The sequence below is a fragment of the Hevea brasiliensis genome, unplaced genomic scaffold (genome assembly GCF_030052815.1).
Source record: "Hevea brasiliensis isolate MT/VB/25A 57/8 unplaced genomic scaffold, ASM3005281v1 Scaf9, whole genome shotgun sequence".
NCBI lineage: Eukaryota > Viridiplantae > Streptophyta > Magnoliopsida > Malpighiales > Euphorbiaceae > Hevea > Hevea brasiliensis.
In genome coordinates, this window is record NW_026615310.1 from 406385 (window position 1) to 429675 (window position 23291).

The window sequence follows — 23291 nt, forward strand, 5'->3', positions numbered from 1 at the left end:
GAAGACAGGAAAAAATGGAAGGCACCAATAGGGAATGAGGAAGAGGTGTGGTAGGATTTGGAGTTTTAGGGTGATAAAGTTTAGATGACTTAAACAACTGCGATTGCAGAATTCGAATAAGACTGGGATATGGGTGAGGTGCTTCAACCAATAGGAAGACAGGAAAAAATAGAAGGCACCAATAGGGAGTGAGGAAGAGAGTGGGGCTAAGGAGGAGAGAGATATTTTGTTATTTTAATTTTTAAAAAATAATTAAATGGGTCTCATTTAAAATTCCTAACTAGGCTTTCTTAGGCCCATGGAGCCCAATTAAACTTAATTAGATCCATTTAAAAAATTACCCATATTAAATTTAAACAAAATAAAATTTTATTTAAATTTAATTAAATTAATTTTCCCAAAACTTTATTATTAGTTTTATTTTTTCAAGATCATGCCACGAAATTAATAATTCAGCTCAATGCCTCCAATTACATCTTACAGTCATATAATTTTTCATTATCGGGTTTCCCACGGCCTCAATGCACATACTCATCACAAAATAAGGGTCTACACATTCCTATCATAGGAAACCGATAGGACAATTAAATCATCTTGTTTGCCATTAATTCATACCAACAAGGAATAGCTATTCCTTGCCTGTTTTTTCGGGAATCTTATATTCTTTCGTTGGTAATCAGCACATGAGCACACAGTTTTAAAACTGTGCAGTGCACAACCAACAGTTTTGGTGGTGTGATCTTTGCTTAATCTCTGAGTCAATGTATACATTGATATGCATGCCTCCAACAAAGACACACCGAAGCAGCACCTTGGCTGCAAGAGCGGCCATTCTCTCATATCTTCTCTTCTTTTTATCAAAGTCAAGACAACCTTGTTTGTAGTTTTTTCTGTAATAGGCCCGAAAAACTTTCGGTAATCGGGCCAACAATCCATATGGGAAGTTAATTTATTCTTGGGTCGGTCTTGCTTATCTGAATGATTCTGATTGCCACATCAATCTACTTTAGTTCATTTTTTTGGCTTGAACTTTACTTTTCCAACAAATTTAACTCATGTTCCACACTTACTGATTTAAGTATCTAGGTGAGAAGTTGAACATGGAAAAATGCATTCTTGATTGTGAGAACCTCTGTTTATGTAACTTGTTTGTTCTGACATAGGGAATAGAAATTAAGTGAGGCTTAAGGATCATATGATTAGGAACTTGCGCTGGGTTGAAGGTTGATGAATAGGAACTTTAAGCAGCCCTTCAGGATTTGTAATTGATATAGGGGCTTGTTATTATAGTTTTTGTGCTGAAAATTATGAAAGATAAAGCAAAAAAAAAAAAAAACCAAAGAGAGAATTGAGTGTTCCTGCCTACTTTGTTTTGCACAGAATGCATTGTCTGGCACATGTATAAATCAATACGATATTTTAAATTTTCTGTTCATTAATTCATTGTTTCATGTTTCTCTGGCAAAATTAGAGACATGAAAATGAAAATTAAGTCTATATACTTGGGAGATTTCCTTGCTGGTAGCACTTGCTCGGCAGAATTTATACGGATGAATATTAAAGAATTTGGTGCATTGTTCCTCGACAAACCTTTCAGCATTGAGAATTGCCAAATGGAAAGAGAAATTGAAAAAAAAAAAGGAAAGATAAATTTATTGAATCAAGCCTTCAATAAAGTTCTGTATGTGACAAGGCCCTATTTGGCTCTCATTGGCTAGGTGTCGAGTCACTGGGAACTGCTATGGACACAGAACAATCTTTCCATGACTGCTTCATGGGGAGCAAAATATTCTCCTGTTGAGGACAGCCCATGTAGCATGCTCCTTTTAACTCGTGCAGTGCACAGTTACAGTTGCGATGATATGGCCTTCGCATCAACTCCATATCACGCGTTGATAAACAACCATCAAAGACACAGAATAGCATGAAGTCTGCCGCTCTGATGGCCATTTTTCCTCTATTCACTAGGTCCTCTTAGAGGCGTGTAAGCATGCGTTGAAACCTTTGTATGTCTTCTGAAGCATTTATATAGAGTAGAAAACTGCTTTAATGTCCCTCATAGAACATGGAAAAATCTTGCTTTGGAGGTTTTTGAGACAGTAGTTTATACAAGTAAGATAATCGTTTATTCCTATGTTTGTTTTAGACTTCTTAGCTGTCTATTCTTGACCTTTCCTAGGTTTGCTTCTCCATTGATCGAGGATCATCTTGTATAACCACTGAGAGAACAAGAGACATGGAAATTCAGGGAAGAGGATTGGCTTGTTCTGGTTGACTTCAACTAATCAGGCATATTTGGGGCTTAGCAAAGATTGTTATGGACATATTATATGGTTCTCAATTTTAACTTTTACTGTTATTTTTTATGATTGCTCAATTGGATCTTCTTCTGCTCACCTATTGGTTCTTTACTTTGAAGTGCTCCTATCAGTCCAAATCATGACGCATCAGTCTTGGGTTGCAGATGCCATCATTCCACCGAGTATCGAGGTTCACATTATAGGCGAGAGAGATTGAACTTATAAACATTCACTTTGGTACTGGTGGTAAACTTTGCAGTTTCGTGTGTGGTTGATTACTGTTCTTTTGTGGCCAAAGGAACTGTTTTCTTAAATAACTCTTCTCTGCATGCACACACATGGTTTGCTAGTGGCGGTGGTGATGATGGAACTCAGACTCTTGCATATTTGCTTCAAAAAGCCTTGAAATTATTTTTGAGCCTTTCCAACTGATGGTGATAGATGCCTAATTATGAATTCCATGCATAACCTTGAAGGGCAATTTCAAATTTACATAGCGGAGGAAAATAGAAAGTGTGATACAGCAATCTTGGAGATTAATTAATATGTAGACTACACTGGAGGAATGGCATTGGCATAAAGCTTCTCTTGAGAATGTTGATTGCCTACGGGCTACAGCAGCTTGTTTGGACAGGAAACCTTGCCACAACTTTAGAACCGAAATCATTGTTTATAGCACTTGTCACTATATAAATTAGTCTAATAAAATAAATGTTAATGAAATAATTAAGCAATGCATTGAATTCCTCAAGCCCTTGAGCTGGAGTTTTTAAACGTTTGTTTTTGCTGCTATTTCTAGTCCACCCGGTAACACTCCCTGGCAAAACGTAGACAGTCACTGTGGTAGGATGCTCTATCAGAATGGGGGATATCCTCTTTTTACTTCATAAATAAGAATTTCAAGATTATCAGTGGGATTTTCTGTTGTTATTTTTTTTTTGCATTCTAGCACCTGGCACTAGTAAATATGAATTCAACAACTACATGAGAATTGATATTAATTAACAAAGCATTTTAAAATATTTTCAATTACTAAAATCTTATTCCATTAATTAAAAGAGAAAAGTCAAATTGCATACTCTATACTATTCACTAATATAACTAATATCAAATTTTATGAAAAAATCAAACAATACATTGAAGTTTTTGAAAAAAGTCACGAATGAGCCATCCTGCCATGAAGAAATAGGCTTTTTCTGTTGAATGTACTCCATCCCAACTAATACGTTCTCCAGGTTTTGGACAAACCGGTACATTAGGAGCTCCACACATGGTAGCAAGACTAAAGTCATAATCACCTCCACTCCCACAACAAGCTTTTTGTAATGATTTTGGATCAAAACCTGTTTATATCAAAAAAGTGAACGATGTCAGTTCAGTTATTTGTTATGTCTATTAAATCCACCATTTACAGATTTTGAAGACTCACCTAGCAATGCAGCTTTCCACAAAATCCACTTGTAGGCATTGTAGTAATCTCCATATACTATAGTCACATTTGAATGGTCTTCTTGCAATTCTTTAATTGCTTGCTGGAGTTGTTCATTGTGATACATTGAAAAGTTATTCAATTCTTTGAGGCAATGAAATTCATCATATGCGTTGGAATCATTGGAGTGAAATCCTGTAAGGTATATAGGCATGCAACCAATTGGAAAATTTCCGGGGACAATAATTCGTGTGGCACCAAATCCAATGACTCTCTACAAAAAAAAATTATAAGAAAATTGAGAAAAAAAAATAACCAAAAAAAAAAATCAATTATCATATGTCTCAAGAAAATTAACTAACCACGACAGCATCTTTGATGGCTTTAACAACATCGGGTACCATGGTCTTCAAGTCATCAATAGTCTTGCCTTGAAAGAAAGCATAATTATAATCGTTGCCTCCAATCTCCCCAACCATGAAGAGAGATTTTCTATGTTTCTCAACACAATCTGTAAAATATAATAAGGATAAGACAATAATAAGCACAGTTATAAATATGTTAAATTTATGTTAGCAGAGAGTATATTATATAAATAATGTAAGGTGACCTTTGGACTTGTGGCAGGTTGTATTGAAATGGGTATGCATCCAGTTTAGTTGCACGGTAAGAGAACTATTGGTTACAGGGGAAATAAGTCCCTTTTCTGCAAGAACTTCCACCGGCAATGCAGTAGATCCAGCAACTGCAAAATTCACTCCATGTGTCTTGGTGGAATTTGTCAAATATGCATTAAGGAGTGGAACACCGGCTGATTTTGCTGTAAAATAAAAATACAATTTAGCTAAAACACACATGCAAGGGCAGATTATGAAACCTAAAAGAATACTTATTTCTTACCAATGAAATCAATAATGAGCAAGCCATTGGAGCATCTGCCTGTAGGATTAACATACAAGTTTTGGCCATAGGGAAACCTAGAAAACACAGAAGCAGGGTCCTCTTGGATCAAATTGCCGGTGTCAGATATTGAATCTCCAAGGTTATATATGGCTTCAAACTCACAAGCCTTGAGAATATGTGCATTAGATCCAAGCGGAATAACATAAACGAAGAAGGAGCAGAGAAACAAGGTGAAAATAAGTTTGGAGGAAGCCATGGTTTCCAGAGTATAGAATTCTAACGTTGGGTTTGGCAAACTAGAATGAAAGCAATTGATCGATCGTGTGTCTGGAGCTGAAAGCTTTAGCTCTTTGGAGTGTCTACAGGGGTTGTCGCAAGCAGCCTATTTATAGGCATACAAAGTCCAGGCGGGTGTTGGAAATCTGAAATCAAATAAGACTTGGTCCTGGCCTGATCTTCTATCCTACTTGGATTTGAAATCCAAGCATAGCAGGATTAAAATTTACGATCAAGTTGCTTTTCTTCTTTATTCTCAATTTATATATTACATATAGTTATATATTGGGACTAGGACTAGGTTTTCGAAAGTTATTTTACCGCTATTTCGTGTCCACCTACTACAATACTTCCTAGCAATACGTAAACAGTGAAGTTTATAATATTTTTATTAATAATCAAATTGAAACATATCAATTTTATTAAATTCAGTTAAAAAAAAAATTCTGACTTGATTCAGTTTAGTCATATTTTGATTCTCATATACATAAATTTATTGTTTTATGACATGCTTATTCTTTATATATTATTCACATATAATAAAGTTGGTAATAAAATAAATTTTACCAAAATGTGCAATTAGTGCTCTATTTGATTTTTTTTTTCCCATTTATCAATTTTACCTCTATTCCGCTAACAATTTTCAACATCGATTGAGGGCATGCATTGACTTGTAGATACTAATAGACCCATGAGATATTTAATAAAAAAAAAAAAAGAGACAATTTAGTTAGTACTAAAAAAATTAAACATCATATTTATAAATTATATAAATCAAGGTAATTTTTTTATTTTCTATTATAATTATAAAATTATGTAATTATTTTTTTATTATAAAAAAATTTAATACAATAAATACAATTAATTAATATTAAAAAAACTAAAAGTCATAGTTATAAACTATATAAACTAATTTCACATATCAAAAATCAAATTAGTCATTCCCTAATGCAAACAAAATATAGAATTTATAATCAATATCTTTTCTCAAATCCACTAAATGATATTTCAATAATCAAGATGTTAGAAGAAGATGATTGCATAAATATCATTAAAGGTTATCTTCATCTTACAAAAATTTATTTATTTCTATTTTATTGATATCATATTATTTATTTTTTCACTTATTTTCAATTTATATAAAATTCTTGATATTTAAAATATGTATTAATTCAAAATATAAAATCCACCTCACTTACATATTATTTTTATTAATAATCAAATTGAAACATATTAATTTTATTAAAATTAGTTTAAAAAAAAATATTAAGACTTGATTCAGTTTAGTTATATTTTGATTCTCATATACATCCATTTATTTTTTTGTGTCGTGCTTTTCTTTACATATTATTCACATATAATAAAGTTGTCATCGAAATAAATTTCACAGAAAAAATTAATAGGTGGCGCTTTATTAATTTTTTTACTTGTCCGTTTTACCCTCATTCTCCTAGCAATTTACAACATCAATTAATAATATGCATTGACATCTAAATACTAATAGACATATGAGACATTTAATAAAAAAAATTATAATAATAATTATATTTTAATTAATACTAGAAAAATTGAATATCATATTTACAAATTATATAAATTAAAGTAATTTTTTTATTTTTCACTATAATTATAAAAATCATATAATTAACTTTTTATCATAAAAAAATTTGTGACAATAATTATAATTTAATTAATATTAAAAAAATTAAAAATAATGGCTATAAAATATATAAATTAATATTACACATAAAATTCAAATTACTCACTCCTAATATAAATAGGATATTATGATATTTTAGTAATAAATATTAGAAGAAGATGATAAATAATTTATACAAATATCACTCCATCTTACAATAATTTATTTACATACATTAACTATATATTTATTCAATTAAAGAATATACTTGTATTGAATAAAAAAAAAAAATAAACCGTTGCGCCGGCAAAATCCGCAGTTGAGTGAGCACTCGAGCTTATTCCAAAGTTGGGTGGTTGGCGATGGCGGCGCTACGGGTGCCGAGTCCCGCGACTGCTATCTGAACATGTACACCGACAAAAAGCCGGATAAGGTTGATCCAAACGAGCAGAGACTTTCTAAATGGCTCAATTGCGCTCTCTCCAACGAGCCCCCTGGCGCAGCGTTGCGTTATTGATTGCGTTGGTAATTTATTCAACAAAGAGGCGTTAGTGGAGGCTTTAATAGGCTAAAAATTGCCCAAGGAGTTCAGATACATAAAGGGTTTAAAAGGATATTTTAAATATCAAGCTAGAGCCAATTCCTGGTGAGGAATCATATAATGCAAGGTTTCATTGCCCGATAAACTGGGCTGGAGTTCAATGGGAAGTATAAGTTTTTTTTGCTTTGAAGAATTGTGGCCATGCTTTGAGAGCTAAGAAATTGAAGGAGGTGAAATCGTCATCTTGCTTGGTTTGTTACAACAAGGAATTTGAGGAATCTGATAAGATTGTGATAAATGGTAGCGAGGAGGAGGTGGCTGTCTTGAGGGAAGAGATGGAGGAGGGGAGATCAAACGTGAAGGAGAAGAAGCCAAAGAATGAGAAGAATGGGGAGCTGGGTGTTAATGGAGAAGATAGTGTAGGTCTGGATTCACAGCGTTAGTGGTAAAAAACATGGGATTGCTGATGCTAAGGGCGTAGAGAATGTTGTAGGTAGAGTAGAAAAAAATGGGAAGATTGAGAAATGTTAAAGGAGTAACTAATGGTGTGTCATACATTGATATGCCTCCAACAAGGACATACCCAAGCATCACCTTGGCTGCTTTAGCAGCCATTCTCTCCTCCCTTCTCCTCTTCTAAATCTTGTTTTTGTGCATGTGTGGATAGGTGGTTGATGGGTATGAGCAGGTGTAGCAGGCAGGGGGGAGCAAATAATTGCATGTGAATTTTCGGTTGGTTTCTGAATTGTTTATATAATAACTCGGGCTCTTGCTTATGTGATTGATTCTGATTGCCTAGCAATATAGTTGATTTCAATTTTTTGGCATGAACTTTACTTTTCCAACAAATTTAACAAATGTTCCTCATTTATCTTGGTGAGAAGTTGAACAAGAAAAATGCATTCTTGATCGTAATAACCTCTGTTTATGTAACTTGTTTGTTCTGACACAGGGAACATCAATTAATTGGCTATTATTTTTTATTTAATTAATTCATTCATATATATCCATGAAAATCAATGAAAAAAATTCAAATCATGATTTTTGTCCTAGTTGCTTGCAGCATTATGTAATTTTTTTTTTTTTTGAAAGATGATGCACTGTGTATATCTCTATCATATGATATAATTTAATAAATGCTATCCAACAGTTTTCTTTTTTTTTTTTTTGTTTTTATGTAGATAGAAGGCATGCAAATGGCTTAAGGACGGGAATAGACCGCTGTTAAAACTATGACAATTTTAATGGGATTTTTGTTCTCATATAAGCCACTCATACACCCCATCTACAATCTATGTGGAATCCCAAAGGGTCACCCCATGGGATACGCCCGACCTACTCACGGACCTCAACGCATGGGCCACACCGGACTTAGGACTCCCTCACTTTTCACTCTAGTTCTAGTTCTTTTTTTTACATAGATAGAAGACACACAAATGGCTCAGGAACGGAAATAAACCCCTATTAAAACTATAATAATTTTAATAGAATTATTGTTCGAATACAAGCCATTTATACACTCCATCCACAGCCGATGTGAGATCCCAATGGACCTCTATCGAACATTTGGTGTTGATAGATTTTGACAACAATAGAGCATATTTCCACTCTAGAATAGGCAATAATGTGACGTATACACCTTAGCATTATATAATTAATACCTTAACATTAAATAATTAGTACATAGCGCTATAATATATGAACTAAATTTTTTATCAATTGCACCTTATAATTAAATTAGTATTTAGATCAATTATGAAACATATTATAATTAAATGTATAATGCATATTTTATTTCCATATAATTAGTGCATATCACTGTAATATATGATAAATTTTTCATTATTTGCTCATTATAATTTAATTAGTACTTAAATCAATTATTAAATATATTACAAATAAATTTATTATTCATAACTTAACTCCATATAAGTAGCACATAACATTATAATATATACTTGGTTTTTCATTAATTGCTCCTCATAATTCAATTGATATTTAAATCAAATTTGAAACATATTATAATTAAATATGCTATGCATACCTTATATAACAAGTACATAGCACTAGATCTTTTATTAACTGCTTCTTAATTATAATTCAACTAGGAATAGGTTCTTAAATTATATAATAATTATATATATAATTGATTCATATTATTTAACTAGAGATTAAATAGTATTTGAATTCAACTATATAACTATTCAATCACTAAATATATATATATATATAAAAGAAAAATAATACAAAATTAGTTAGTTGATTGGATGATATTTAAACGTTAAAATTTCTTCACTAAATGCAATGTTTTTATCATTTTATATTTTTAAATTAAAAAAATTGCTCAAGGCAAAAAGCAATCTGAAACTTTTTTTTTTTTTTGTTAATTTTAAAAACAGTAAATTACTCTGATAAAAATCAACCGTTTTGTTTTTTTTTTTAAATTTTAAATAATGATTGAGTCATTTGTACATTTACTTTTATATATATATATATATGAAAGGAGAATAAAAGATAATCTAACCATTACTAGAAATTTCATTACTAGAAATTCCTAAAGTTAATGAACATGTTTTTTTAATGGCAAATAACTAAAAGTAGCTGTTACACTCATTTCATATAGACATTTTAGGGTAGTTTTGCATCCATTTTGCCCTCATATTTTAGTGTATTTTATGTTTTTAGCTTTATTTTATCTTATTTGTTAATTTTAGATACTTTATATTTGATTTTCGTAATTTTGTTGTTTTTGATAGGATTTTGTGGCAAATCGAAGATCAATGAGTGCAATAGGAAGTGATTTGAAGAAATTTGGAGTTCTTTAAGCATAGATGAAAGTTGAAGAAATCAAGCCTTGAAAGAGCAAGTTAGCCGAAATTTGCTTGAGACTTTGCTTAAGATCCTGCTTAGGGTAAAGCGGCAGTGCTTAAGGTGCAGCACAAGTCAAGCATGAGCAGAAAAGTCTATTTTACTCTAAGTCTGCCGAGATTTGCTGAGGGTCTGCTTAACCTTAAGCAGACAGTGCGACCAGAAGCTGAAATTTGCTAAGAAGCTGCTTAGGGTTAAGCCGAACCCTAAGCAGACTGCCCAGAACGTGAAAAATGCTGCTGACTTGGATAATTTTACACCTCATTTCCTATCCACTACTTGGCTCTTATTTACTTTTAGGGCAACTTTTATGGACCATATAAATTCATCATTTCCTAATTTTTGCCAAAAGAGGAAAGGAAGAAGAGACAAAAAAAGGAAAGAAAATTTAATAAAGAGAGAGAGGAGACGCCATTTTTCTCTTGGGGAGGAGCTGCTGCACCAGTTTTGGAGCTCCAGAAACCAGAGATTTTGGTTCTTCTACCTGGGTTTTTCTATTTTAGTCCTCTTATCATGTTTTTCTTTACTTTTCCATCAATCTTTCTTGTAAATACCATCATGAGTGAGTAAACTCTTTAGATTTCAGAGTTGGGAAATATGTTTTAGATTAATTTGTGGATTTGGACTGGATATTTCCTTATTTTACATAAATATGAGTTTTGATTCTTTCCTTGTGTGCTTGATTTACTTGCCTAATGTTGGTACCCATTGGGTATTGTGTTAATTTTTGATTGAAGGACCGAAAGGTGAAAGTCATTGATAGATAATCAAGGATTGGAACTTAAAATTACCTAGATTTAGAAATAAACTAGGATTTTAAGAGGAATTAATTATTGGTTACAAAACTTAATGGGTTTTAAAGTAATCAAATAACATACGAAAGTAGGTTTGGTTATTTTAGAACACACTTTGGTTTGCTTGAAAAAGATATCAAAGGAATTTAGAATCAATTTCCTTCAAACTCTATTTTTCCCTAAAAATTGGAATGCCTAAGATAAATCCCAATTAATTTATGCATAAACCCCCAACTCTGGAATCACTTTTAGCATAATTAGACTTTGATTTGAATTACCCATTGTTAATTTAGTTTAATTGCAAACTAGATCTAGAATTTATTTGTTTGCTCTTTACCCATTTCAATTAGATTAATCAATTTACCTTGCTTATTTACATTTACCATTTATTCATTAATCATTAGCCCAAATAATCGCTTCATTTATAGTTTGGTACTCAAACAGCAAATCCTCGTGGGAACGATACTTGATTCATCACTTTATTACTTGAGACGACCCGTATACTTGCGGATTCGCCACATCAAGTTTTTGGCGTCGTTGCCGGGGATTTGATTTTTGTTTGATATTCAACAATTGTTTGTTTGGTTAATTTGGGCATTTTATTTTATTTTCTTTTTACCATTTTACTTTGAGAATTTGTTTATTTTGTTTTTCAGGTACTTTATTTTATGAGAAGGATAAAAAGTGAAGAAATCAATTTATTCTTTGACCCAAAAATAGAAAAGACAGCAAAAGCTTTAAGAGCAGAATCTAAGAGGAGAAAAGCTGAAATTAAAGCTCAACAATAACAAGAAAGAGCACAAGAGCAAGAGCAATTACAAGAAGAAATGGCCAACAACAATAACAACCGCTCTGTGAAGGATCATGCCTATCCTAACATTGGAGATTTCATGCCAAGTATCACAAGACCAAGGGTAGAAGCTAATAATTTTGAACTGAAGCCTGCACTCTGTCAGATGGTACAACAATCACAATTTGGAGGAAATCCAAGTGAAAGTCCACATGTGCATCTAGCACACTTTCTTGAGATCAGTGATATGTTGAAGATAAATGGAGTTTCTGATGATGCAATTCGACTCAGATTATTTCCTTTTTCTCTGAAGGACCGAGCTAGAGAGTGGTTACATTCTTTGCCACCGGGTTCTATCACAACATGGGATGAACTTTCTCAAGCATTTTTAGCTCAATATTTTCCACCAAGCAAGACAGCTAAGCTAAGAAATGAGCTGACTTCTTTCAAACCTAGAGATGATGAGAGCTTGTATGAAGCATGGGAGAGGTACAAGGATTTGCAAAGGAGATGTCCACATCATGGGATTCCTAAGTGGATGCTTGTTCAACACTTTTACAATGGAGTTTCACCTGCTATTAGAAGTACAATTGATGCATCTTCTGGAGGTGATCTTATGGAAAAATCTGAAGATGAAGCTTTTTCTGCTCTTGATAAAATTGCTTATAACAACTACCAATGGAGTTGTGAGAGGAATGAGATCAAGAAACCAGCTGGTATGTTTGAGCTTGATGCCATGAATATGATTAATGCTAAGTTTGATGCTTTGACGAGAAAAATGGACAAGCTAAGCATGAAAGTAGATTCTTCAGCTGGAGGTTCTAGTAATTCAGTAGAAGTTGGAGCTGCAAATGTCAATTGTGCAGCAGATTTTTCTGCACTTAATCAAGATTTTTCAAGTGAGCAAGTGGATTATGTGGGGAACTACAATCAAAGACCAGGTGGTAACCCATTTTCTGCAACTTATGATCCAGCATGGAGAAACCACCCCAATTTCTCTTGGGGAGGTAGACAGGGGCAAAATCAGAATTTTCAGCAACCTTCTGGGTATCAACAACATCAGAATTTTCAGCAGAATAGAGGTCCTCCTCCTGGAATTTCTAAACCTCAAAACGCACCTGCTCCACCTCTACCACAACAAGCATAACCAGACAAGACAGCTAGATTAGAAGCTATGATTGAAACTCTACTTGTGAGCCATCAAAGTCAACAAGAAATGATTTCTCAATTAGCATCTAAAGTGGATCAAATGGCAACACACAACAAAATGTTAGAGAATCAAATAGCTCAACAAGCTAGCTCTTCAAGTAACAAAGCATTTGGGAAGCTCCCTAGCCAGCCAGAAAATTCAAGGGAGCATTGCAAGGCTATTACATTGAGGAGTGGAAAAATATTGGAGAATGGAGATAAAAAGATTGAAGAGAAAATTGAAGAAGAGAAAAACAGAGAAGGAGATGAACAAACTGAAGTTGGAGTTAGAATTGGAGCTGAGAAAGAAAATTCAATGGAAGAAAAAGGAAGTAAGGAGAGGGAGAGCAAAGAGGAAGAACCAAAATATGTTGCACCTAAAGCCTACATGCCACCTTTACCATTCCCACAAAGGTTTCAGAAAGCGAAATTGGATAAACAATTTGGGAAGTTCTTGGAGGTATTGAAGTCTTTACATGTGACTATTCCTTTCACTGATGCTTTAGCACAAATGCCTTCTTATGCTAAATTTTTGAAGGAGATTTTATCTAACAAGAAGAAATTGGAGGAATTTGAGACTGTAGCTCTCACGGAAGAAAGCAGTGCTATTTTGCAAAATAAGCTTCCACCCAAACTGAAAGATCCTGGAAGTTTCTCCATACCATGTCACATTGGGGATATCAGTATAGATAAGGCTTTGTGTGATCTTGGAGCCAGTGTTAGTCTAATGCCATTGTCTATCTATGAGAAAGTGAAGATTGGAGAAATGAAGCCTACTACCATCTCACTACAGTTAGCAGATAGGTCTATTAAATTTCCAATTGGGGTAATTGAGAATGTTCCTCTGAAAGTTGGAAAATTTTTCATACCAGTGGATTTTGTGGTATTGGAGATGGAGGAGGATGTACACATTCCTATTATTCTTGGTAGACCTTTCCTTCTTTCTGCAATTTGTGATTGTAAAAATGGGAGGCTTACATTAGAAGTTGGGGAAGAGAAAGTTGAATTTAATTTGTTTCAAGCAATGAAAAAGAAAGATGATTCAAATTCATGCTTGAGAATTGATGTGATAGATGAAGAGGTCAGAGAAGTGCTTAAAAAGCAACATCCTAAAGATCCCTTAGAAGCTTGTTTGGTTCATAACATCAAAAAAGGGGATGAGATTGAAGAAGGCTTGAGAATATGCTACAATTTTGGAAGGAAATCCACCTTTGCCTATGGTTGATATTGAAAAGATTGGGGACTTGAAGCAAGATACAACTTCATCATCAAAGCTTGAAAAAAGTGGAGCACCTAAGGTAGAGTTGAAACCTCTTCCAACAAATCTCAGGTATGCTTTTCTAGGTCAAAATTCTACATATCCTGTGATTGTTAGTGCTAAATTGACTGATTGTGAGGTTGAAAAATTATTAAGAGTTCTTAGAAAGCATAGAAGGATAATTGGTTATACCATTGATGATATTAAAGGAATACATCCTTCTGTGTGCATGCATAGAATTTTTTTGGAAAATAATCATAAAGCCTCTCGAGAATCACAGAGGAGATTGAATCCAAATATGAAAGAGGTTGTGAAAAAGGAAATCTTGAAATTGCTTGATGCAGGTATCATTTACCCTGTTTCTGACAGCAATTGGGTAAGTCCAGTTCATGTTGTACCCAAGAAAGGGGGCATCACAGTAGTGAAAAATGAAAATGATGAACTAATACCTACAAGTACTGTAACTGGATGGAGAATGTGTATAGACTATAGAAAATTGAATAATGCAACAAGAAAGGACCATTTTCCATTACCATTTATAGATCAAATGCTTGAGAGACTAGCTCATCATTCTTATTTTTGCTATTTGGATGGCTATTCAGGGTTCTTTCAGATCCCTATTCACCCAGATGATCAGGATAAAACTACCTTCACATGTCCTTATGGTACCTTTGCATATCGAAGGATGCCATTTGGACTATGTAATGCCCCTGCTACATTTCAAAGATGTATGATGTCCATATTTTCTGACATGATTGAGGGTATTATGGAAGTGTTCATGGATGATTTTTCTGTGTATGGTAAATCTTTCGATGAATGCTTATCTAACTTGTCTAAGGTCTTGCAGAGATGTGAAGAGTTCAATTTAGTTTTGAATTGGGAAAAGTGCCATTTTATGGTACAAGAAGGAATTGTTTTGGGACATCTTGTGTCAAACAGGGGTATTAAAGTGAATAAAGCAAAGGTAGAAATTATTGAGAAAATGCCACCCCCAACATCCGTGAAGGGAGTGAGGAGTTTCTTGGGGCATGCTGGATTTTACAGGAGATTCATCAAGGATTTCTCTAAGATTTCTAAGCCTCTTACCAATTTATTGAGTAAAGATGTGGAATTCCATTTTGATACTAATTGTATGAATGCTTTTTGCAGGATAAAGGAAGCTTTGATATCTGCTCCTATTATGCAGCCTCCCGATTGGTCATTACCTTTTGAGTTAATGTGCGATGCTAGTGATTATGCCATTGGGGCTGTTTTGGGACAAAGGAGAGATAAGAAGGTGTATGCAATATACTATGCAAGTAGAACCTTAGATGATGCTCAAATAAACTACTCTACTACAGAGAAAGAGTTTTTGGCAGTGGTATTTACAGTAGACAAATTCAGGTCCTATCTTGTGGGGTCAAAGGTAATAGTGTACATGGATCACGCAGCTATCAAGTATCTCCTTCAGAAAAAAGAGGCTAAACCTAGATTGATAAGGTGGGTGCTACTCCTTCAAGAGTTTGACTTGGAAATTAAAGACAAGAAAGGAGTAGAAAATGTGGTAGCAGATCATCTGTCTAGATTGAGGCAAGAACAAGGAGATAATTTGGGAAAAGAGCCCCCAATAGATGATTATTTTCTTGATGAGCAACTGTTAGTAATCATGAATGCACAAGCCCCTTGGTATGCAGATTTTGTGAACTATCTAGTGTGTGGAATCCTTCCACCTGACCTAACATGGCAACAAAAGAAGAGATTTCTTTTTGATGTAAAGGATTATGATTGGGAAGAGCCATTTTTGTTCAAGAGATGTGGAGATGGGTTGATTAGAAGATGTTTAGCTGATGAGGAGATAGGGAATGTTATTAAAGATTGCCATTCTTCACTTTATGGGGGTCATATGAGTGTGACAAAGACTGCAGAAAAAGTTCTTCAAACAGGGTTCTTTTGGCCACATATGTTTAAAGATGTGAGAAAGTTTGTAAATGCATGTGATAGGTGTCAAAGGATGGGTAATATCTCAAAGAGAGATGAAATGCCCCTCCAAAATATATTGGAAGTGGAACTATTTGATGTGTAGGGCATTGATTTCATGGGACCTTTTCCATCGTCCTTTGGACACAAATACATTTTAGTTGGAGTAGATTATGTCAGCAAATGGGTTGAAGCTATACCATCTCCAACTAATGATGTTAGAGTTGTGATTAAATTCCTTAAAAAGTTCATTTTTACAAGATTTGGAACTCCACGTGCCATTATAAGTGATGGAGGTTCTCATTTTTGCAACCATCAATTTGAAAGATTATTACAAAAATATGGAGTGAAGCATAAGGTTGCAACACCCTACCATCCACAAACTAGTGGTCAAGTGGAGATCTCAAATAGAGAGTTGAAAAGAATTCTTGAGAAAACAGTGAATAGTTCAAGAAAAGATTGGTCACTAAAGTTAGATGATGCTCTTTGGGCCTATAGAACAGCTTTTAAAACTCCTATTGGCACCACCCCATTTAGATTGGTTTATGGGAAAGCTTGTCATTTACCTTTGGAGTTGGAGCATAGAGCATATTGGGCCATAAGGACACTGAATTTTGACTTAAAAACTGCAGGAGAAAAAAGAATGCTGCAACTAAATAAACTTGAGGAACTTAGATTGGATGCTTATGAAAATGCCAAGCTTTACAAAGAAAGAACTAAGAGATGGCATGATAAGCATATTAGGAGAAAAGAATTTCAGGAAGGGGATGTTGTTCTTCAATACAACTCTAGGTTAAGGTTATTTCCCGGAAAATTAAAGTCAAGATGGTCAGGGCCCTACACTGTTATAAAGGTATACCCCTATGGAGCTGTTGAGATAGGCAATGAAACCTCAGGGACTTTCAAAGTTAATGGGCAGAGATTAAAGCATTATATTGTTGGAGAACCCACACAAAAGGTTGTAGAGGTTTCATGGCTTGGTTCTCCAATCAGGGATATTTAGGTGATTTGGAGTGGAAGGTCAAGCTTAAGACCTTAAACAAGCGCCTCTTGGGAGGCAACCCAAGCGTATCCTTTTATAGATTATTAATTTTCCATTTCATTTCATTTTCAGTTTTTACCCTCACTAAACTCAAAAGTGACATTTGTTTATCTTTTGTAGGTCATTCATGAAGATTGGGCAAATTTACACTTGTGGCAAAAACAAAGAATTGAAAGGGAGCAAGTATAAGCAAAATTCTAGACTTTATCCAGTACCTGTGAACAGTAACACCTTTAAACTTGTGCTAAATTACTGATATTACAATCTACTTGATAGCACATGTTTGATTTTGTGTCTTGTGTAAATTCTGTGAAATGCAACTTGAATGAGGATCAATTTTGATATTTGGGACTAATATGAGCTTTATTGAAGTGCAAAGATAGTGTTTGTTATAGTGTATATATAATTTTGTAGTCTGTTAGGAATTTACATGTTTTTGTTTGAATTGCTGCTAGTTTTTGCAGTCTGCAGATTTTTGTTATTGTTCATGCTACTTGTCGACACCATATTTTGGCCGATCCCCAGAATCAATAAACTTTGAAACCGATCCCAGTACTAAGTCTCCCTTTGACAGCCAATTACATTCCCGATCTCTCTTTGCTAGATAACTACATTCCGATCTCTCCTCACAAGGAATTGAATCAATGCTCAGTCCTCATATCAGTCAAAGCCTTACCGGTCTATTAAATCACTCACCGATCTCTCAAACCCATTGTCGAATCTCCTGACCAGTCAAGTATGTTCCTGATCTCTTTTGACAAATGAAATTAAACTGACACTAGATCTTTGTTACCAGTTTTATTGCCGATCTCCCTTTCAAAAGTTTAGGAATAATCAAAGGTTCCGTTCCGGTTTAATGATGATCCCGATCTTAAATGTTCAAGCCAAATTTTCAATTTTAATTAAGTCCCGTTTAGCGCTGGTTCCTTACCGATCTCATGCTCATTGTGTTTTCCGATCTCTCACACTTAGGTTAATAATCACTTTCAGTTATTTCAACATACTCAGACAATCAAGTGTTCAAATAATTTAGAAATTTTCCGATCACAACTATTCATCGAACAAAAGAGGCATTTCATTTCATTTCATTCCAAGAATTTGTACAAGTCATTCAGCTGGAGGATCACCCCCAGCCTGATCTACATTTTGTCCGTCTCCCCTCTCACCCTCAACCTCCTCCTCACTCTCCTCACCTTCATCCTCGGGAGCTAGGTTGGCCATCCAGGAGAAGTCCTCCTCAGGGTAACGCTTCTTGAGCTCAGCCAGGAGATCTCTGTGGGCATTCACATAAGCGCCGGCCACTCCAGTCACCATCTCTTCTTCTTTCGCCTTGAGTTCCTCAGTAAGGTGAGCGATGTGAGCAGCTTCATCGGTCCGAAGTGCTTGAACTTCTTCCAGAACACGGGTTCGCTCGGCCAGAACACGAGACTGTTCGGCCAGCTTGTCTTCATAGAACTTCATCCGCCCCTCAATTTCACATATGTAATCCCGAGCGGATGAGAGTTGGGATCGGAGAGAAGACATATCGTGACTCATCTTCTCGACTTCCTTGCCCAGGCGATGAGCTTTCTCCCGAACAATGTGCTGGTTCACCAAGCACTCCACGTTCAGGCTCATGGATCTGGTCAAGATGTCATCAAGAGTATCCGGAGACAGCCTATCCCGGTCTTCCCGAAGACAGATGGATGACCCCAGGACCTTAGCCAAACCTGGATTTTCTCGAACTGTCTGGTTCTTCTCCAGTGAAGTGAACAGGACCTGAGCGCCCCGTGAAAGGGGCCTCGCAGGAGGCTGAGAAGGACCCCCTTCGGTGCTCGGAACAACTGGAGGAGGTGGAGGCGGCTCTTCCCGGCGAGGAGGAGATCGGATCACTTCCACCTCGGGGATCGGCGGTCCCGAAGGTTGAGACGAGCCTTCTCGTATTTCCCCGGGCTCATGCCTGGGTGTCTGCATTTCCTCAGCTCGTTTCATCTCCCGTACCTTCCGAGAGATCTCCCTCTTGCGTTTTCGGCTCTCCTTGGAGGCTTCGCCGCTAGCCATACCTGCACAAAAGATAGGTCAGTGAGATCGCTAAGGTCCTGAGATCTGAGATTTAGAAAATACCGATGCCGAGGTCAGAGAGCGCAAGCTCGCGATCTTGGTCGGTGACCAGTTCCATTGTCCAGTGATGAAGTTCGGCAGTCACTGCATCCAAGCAAGAAAACTTCTCTCTGCTCGCCTGTTCTTTCAGCTCCATCACCATCAGGCCTTCCTCCCTATTCAATACTAGACGCTTCGGAATTAAGGGGCCTTGGTGTAGCCAGCTACGAGGGAAACCCTCAAAGCTGTTCGGAATTTTGCTTCTTAGAATGAAGAAGCGGTTCTTCCAATTTTTCAGGGAGGAAGGCAGATCGGTGAAAAGCCCGCAATGTGGCTTCGCCTGGAAGAACCAGTACTCGTCGTCCTTTCGACGAGTTAATCTATGCAGTTCGGCAAATACTTTAGGCATAGGACGGAATCCTTTAGCTCGGCAGAGGCCTCGGAAGGCTACTAAGATCCGCCACGAGTTTGGATGAACTTGGGCGATGCACACTTGGAAAAATTTTAGAACTTCTTTGAAGAAGTCATCGAGAGGGAACCGCAGTCCGGCTTTTAATTGTTCCTCGTATATCATGATCATATCGTTCTCTTCGAAGAAGTGATCGGCTCGGTGATCGCCGTGACACCGGATAAGTTCATATGAATCGGGCCGGATGTTGTACTCCTGGCTGAACGACTGCAGGTCAGTTTCTTGCAAGATTGATGGCAGCTCGTCCATAGGAAGGTTCTCTCTCCCTGAAGAAGGCGCATGCCTTGATGATGATGCTTGCCCCTGAGCTGGAACGGAGACCCTAGGGGGTTCAGGTCGCCCGATCGGTCCTACCACCTCAACCTCGTCCGATGACCATGAAACGTGAACGGAAAGGGGGCTTGCCGCTCTCTGACCTTCGGCGCCGCTCATTTTCAAAGGAAGTAAAGAATTTAAAGTAAAAGAAGGATCAAAACCCTTACCGGAGCTTGATCGGTGTCGGAAGAGCTTGAAAAATCGAGAGAATTTTGAAGTCGCTCGCGAGGTGCTGAAAAGGACGTAAGAGAGCAACTGGCTAACCCCCACTCCTATTTATACTCGTCCGAGCATTTAATGCTCACGATGTTCCAGGCAATGCATCGGTTAGCGGGACTCGCCAGCTGTTCTGACACGTCTCTCGAATATTCCAAAATTCCATAAAGAGAACGGCTAATTAAAGATCGGCATATTAAGATAAATATTTTGAATTGCGGATCAGTTAAGGGTTGTTCAGTTAGCAACCGGATCGGACAAACACATCAGAGATCGGAAAATAATCAATAAGATGACAATTGACAAAATAAGATTTTTATTTCCAAAAGATCGGATTACATCATTTGAGCGATCTCTAGGGATCGGATTACATTAAAGGTCTAACTACATCATTTGGGTGATCTCTAGAGATCGGGTTACATTGAAAGTAAAAATACATCATTTGGGCGATCTCTAGAGATCGGTGGAACATCCCATCTAAAAGGCCTATGTCAAAGCCTAGTCTCGGGGCTGAGTCAAAAGATGTGTTTGACCAGGAGACTGGCCGTTGACATTTGACAGATGTACAGCTCAAATGGGGTGATTATGACTCTCATGAAGATGAGAGACGTCGTCATCGATGTTACCGCTCGAAACCGAGCCGCTGTCGGAACACCCAGTGCGGAGAGGAGCCAGATGAACGCCAAGGGGCAGTCACCGGGGTTTAGGGGAATACTAGCAGTCTTCTCGCCCGAAATCAGTTCGCCGTTTGTATCGGTCGAACGATTCGAGGTCAATAGAATCGAGGTCCTCGATCCAGATCGGTTAATTAGTCCAGTTCTCTCACTGTTATCAGATAAGGTCATCACGATTCCCCGTTCACCGGGATCGTAAATTTTCAGTCGGGGAATAAAGAGGTCCATCGAAAAGGGATCAAAAGCCACAATCGTGGCCGGAGCTACTGCCGGAGCAGCTAGAACAGGAAAGTAGGAAGGGAGAGAGGAAAATCGAATGAGGGAAGTCTCTTCTGTCAGGGGTATATATAGGGAGAAATCAGGCATTTATTGCTAAGCAGAAAACGAAGCGGACGCTTCCGGAATCGAGGGGAAATTAATGCTTTGACCGGACCGGGCCTGATTAAGGAAAGGATCGGAATGATAGAGATCGGAAGAGGGGAGACCGGTATGAAAGATCGAAAAGGGAGCGTGTCAAGAAGATCAGAAAGAGGGGAGATCGGAAGGCAAAGAGAATAAGACAAATCCCAATAACCGTCGTCAGAATCAGAACCAAGGTAGTTAAAGCGTTGCAGACGAAATCTCCACCGCACGCCTGAGAATCGCCCACAATGCTGACAGGTGCCAGAGTATGTCATGACAGTCCTGTACATCCCAATCTCCACCGTTGATCTCACTTGCAAGGACGAGTCCAGAGCCTTTAGATCAAAGGAGAAGACGACAAGACCGGCGCCTTTTATTCCCAGCCCTTGGATCGCCCAGGTCAACAAAGTTTCGGACCGTCAGATTAGAAGAAGAAAAGGACAAGTATCCTGAGAATGATCTCGGCCGTTCATTTTGATTCTCTTTAATTCTCAAGCATCCGATCATGTCCTTTGAAATCCTGACCCTCCATCTCCCTCAAAATAGATCTTGACCCTTCATGGAGAGCACCCGGTTCCTATAAATACCTGCATGAAAACTGTTCAAGGACGAAAAAATACAAAAGGCAGTGATTATAGTGGAAGAACTCTGAAACTTAATTCAGTTCGTTACTCTGCTATTTTTTGAGCTTTCATAAGAAAAAACTTTTGAAACCAGTTTTCTGAAGTGTTTTCTTGCAAAGGGATTCTTGAATACTGAAACCCTTCATTTTCAGTTCGTTCATTATCCTGTGGCACTCTCACTTTCTGTCCTTGTTATCTTTTACTTCCACTCCTGTTGTCCATGCTCAACTCCATTCAAACTCGGTTATTTTGACCCGACTGCATTTTGACAAAGAACCCTTCATTTCAAGGCGAACTTTAGTCCTCCAGCTATCAACCTGTAGTCCTATTATATTCTGTGATTCTGTAGTTAGTTTAGTGGATTCGGCTCCCTACAGGTGAGTGCTTATATCTGCTACTTTATCAAATGCTCTTCTTTATTTACGTATTTTGTTCATTCTTTTTATGTTTGAAATTTTCACCAAGTTTATACTGTATTTTAAAACACGAAGACGGTCATTCTCGCGTTTACTTCTTAGCTAATCAGTCCATTCTTTGGTTAACCTTCATTACTTTTCAATACAGGAGTTCTGGTCCCGAATAGCGTAGAAGTAACTAAACAAAATGTAGGTAACTATGTTTTAGGCGTTTCTTTGAAATAATAGAAGGTCTGGATAACAAGTCAGGAAAATAGTAAAGTACTAGGTCAACATAGAAAATGATTGGGAAAATGTCACAAAGCAAAATAAAACTAAATATTAGCTAAATGAATAGAACAGATCGGATATCAAAAGGTATCAATGAGTTAAAAGAAGTCTTATTCCGATCCCTGGCACTCGTGAATATTAGAACCCTTGGTCTTAAGCTCTCATAATGTGTAGCTGCAATCAAACTTCAATCGGTAGGAAAAGTCCTTATCCGACCCCCATCAAAATGTGAGAAATCGGAGGAGAGTTCTTATCCGATTCTCACCTAAAATTTTAACAAATAATTTAAAAGGAGGTCGGAGGAGAGTTCTTATCCGATCCTCAAGTTAAAAATTTTGATAAATACTTAATAGAGATCGGAGGAGAGTTCTTATCCGGTCCCAACTCGAAATTCTAATAAATATCTAATAGAGATCGGAGGAGAGTTCTTATCCGGTCTCAATTCAAAATTTTAATAAATACTTAATAGAGATCGGAGGAGAGTTCTTATCCGGTCTCAATTCAAAATTTTAATAAATATCTAAAAGAGATTGGAGGAGAGTTCTTATCCAATCCCCAAAATCTAATAAAATAACCCTCCAAACACAACTAACATACAATAGTAACTCACTAAGGCCGTCTCATTTACTTATGTATCTGGGTAGTCCGGATTAGTGAAAAATCGAATATTCCTTTTGTCAAAAGGATTAACATCTCCATTCAAGCCCTCCTAACTAATTTATAAAGAACGCGAAATTAAATCTACTTACCCTTATTGAGGGACGAGGTGGGGTGCCTAACACCTTCCCCACCCGTTTACGGACCCCGAACCTAGAATCTCTGTTCTGAAGTGGTTTCATTTTA

The 23291-nt window shown here is 36.6% G+C and overlaps 1 protein-coding gene, 1 non-coding gene and 1 pseudogene across 2 annotated transcripts; 1 reads left to right on the forward strand and 2 right to left on the reverse strand.

Moving 5' to 3' along the window:
- Positions 1–3396: 3396 nt before the first annotated feature.
- Positions 3397–5127, reverse strand: LOC131177809 (acetylajmalan esterase-like). The gene is made up of 5 exons (XM_058142914.1): positions 4630–5127; positions 4340–4549; positions 4092–4240; positions 3730–4003; positions 3397–3643 (listed from the first exon to the last, which is right to left on the reverse strand). The coding sequence occupies exons 1-5, from the start codon at positions 4886–4888 to the stop codon at positions 3426–3428; spliced, it is 1110 nt and encodes a 369-aa protein (XP_057998897.1). The 5' UTR covers positions 4889–5127; the 3' UTR covers positions 3397–3425.
- A 1709-nt stretch (positions 5128–6836) lies between these two features.
- On the forward strand, positions 6837–7786 carry LOC131177802 (uncharacterized; annotated as a pseudogene).
- A 4175-nt stretch (positions 7787–11961) lies between these two features.
- Positions 11962–12068, reverse strand: LOC131177822 (small nucleolar RNA R71). The gene has a single exon (XR_009147100.1). It is a non-coding gene; the product is annotated as a small nucleolar RNA R71 (small nucleolar RNA).
- Between the last annotated feature and the right edge of the window lie 11223 nt (positions 12069–23291).

Coding starts and splice junctions, on each gene's coding strand:
- LOC131177809 (XM_058142914.1), bottom strand. CDS start 4,888: ATGGCTTCCTCCAAACTTATTTTCACCTTGTTTCTCTGCTCCTTCTTC. Junction 4,550..4,629: donor GCTCATTATTGATTTCATTG/GTAAGAAATAAG, acceptor TTTATTTTACAG/CAAAATCAGCCGGTGTTCCA. Junction 3,644..3,729: donor GTGGAAAGCTGCATTGCTAG/GTGAGTCTTCAA, acceptor TGATATAAACAG/GTTTTGATCCAAAATCATTA.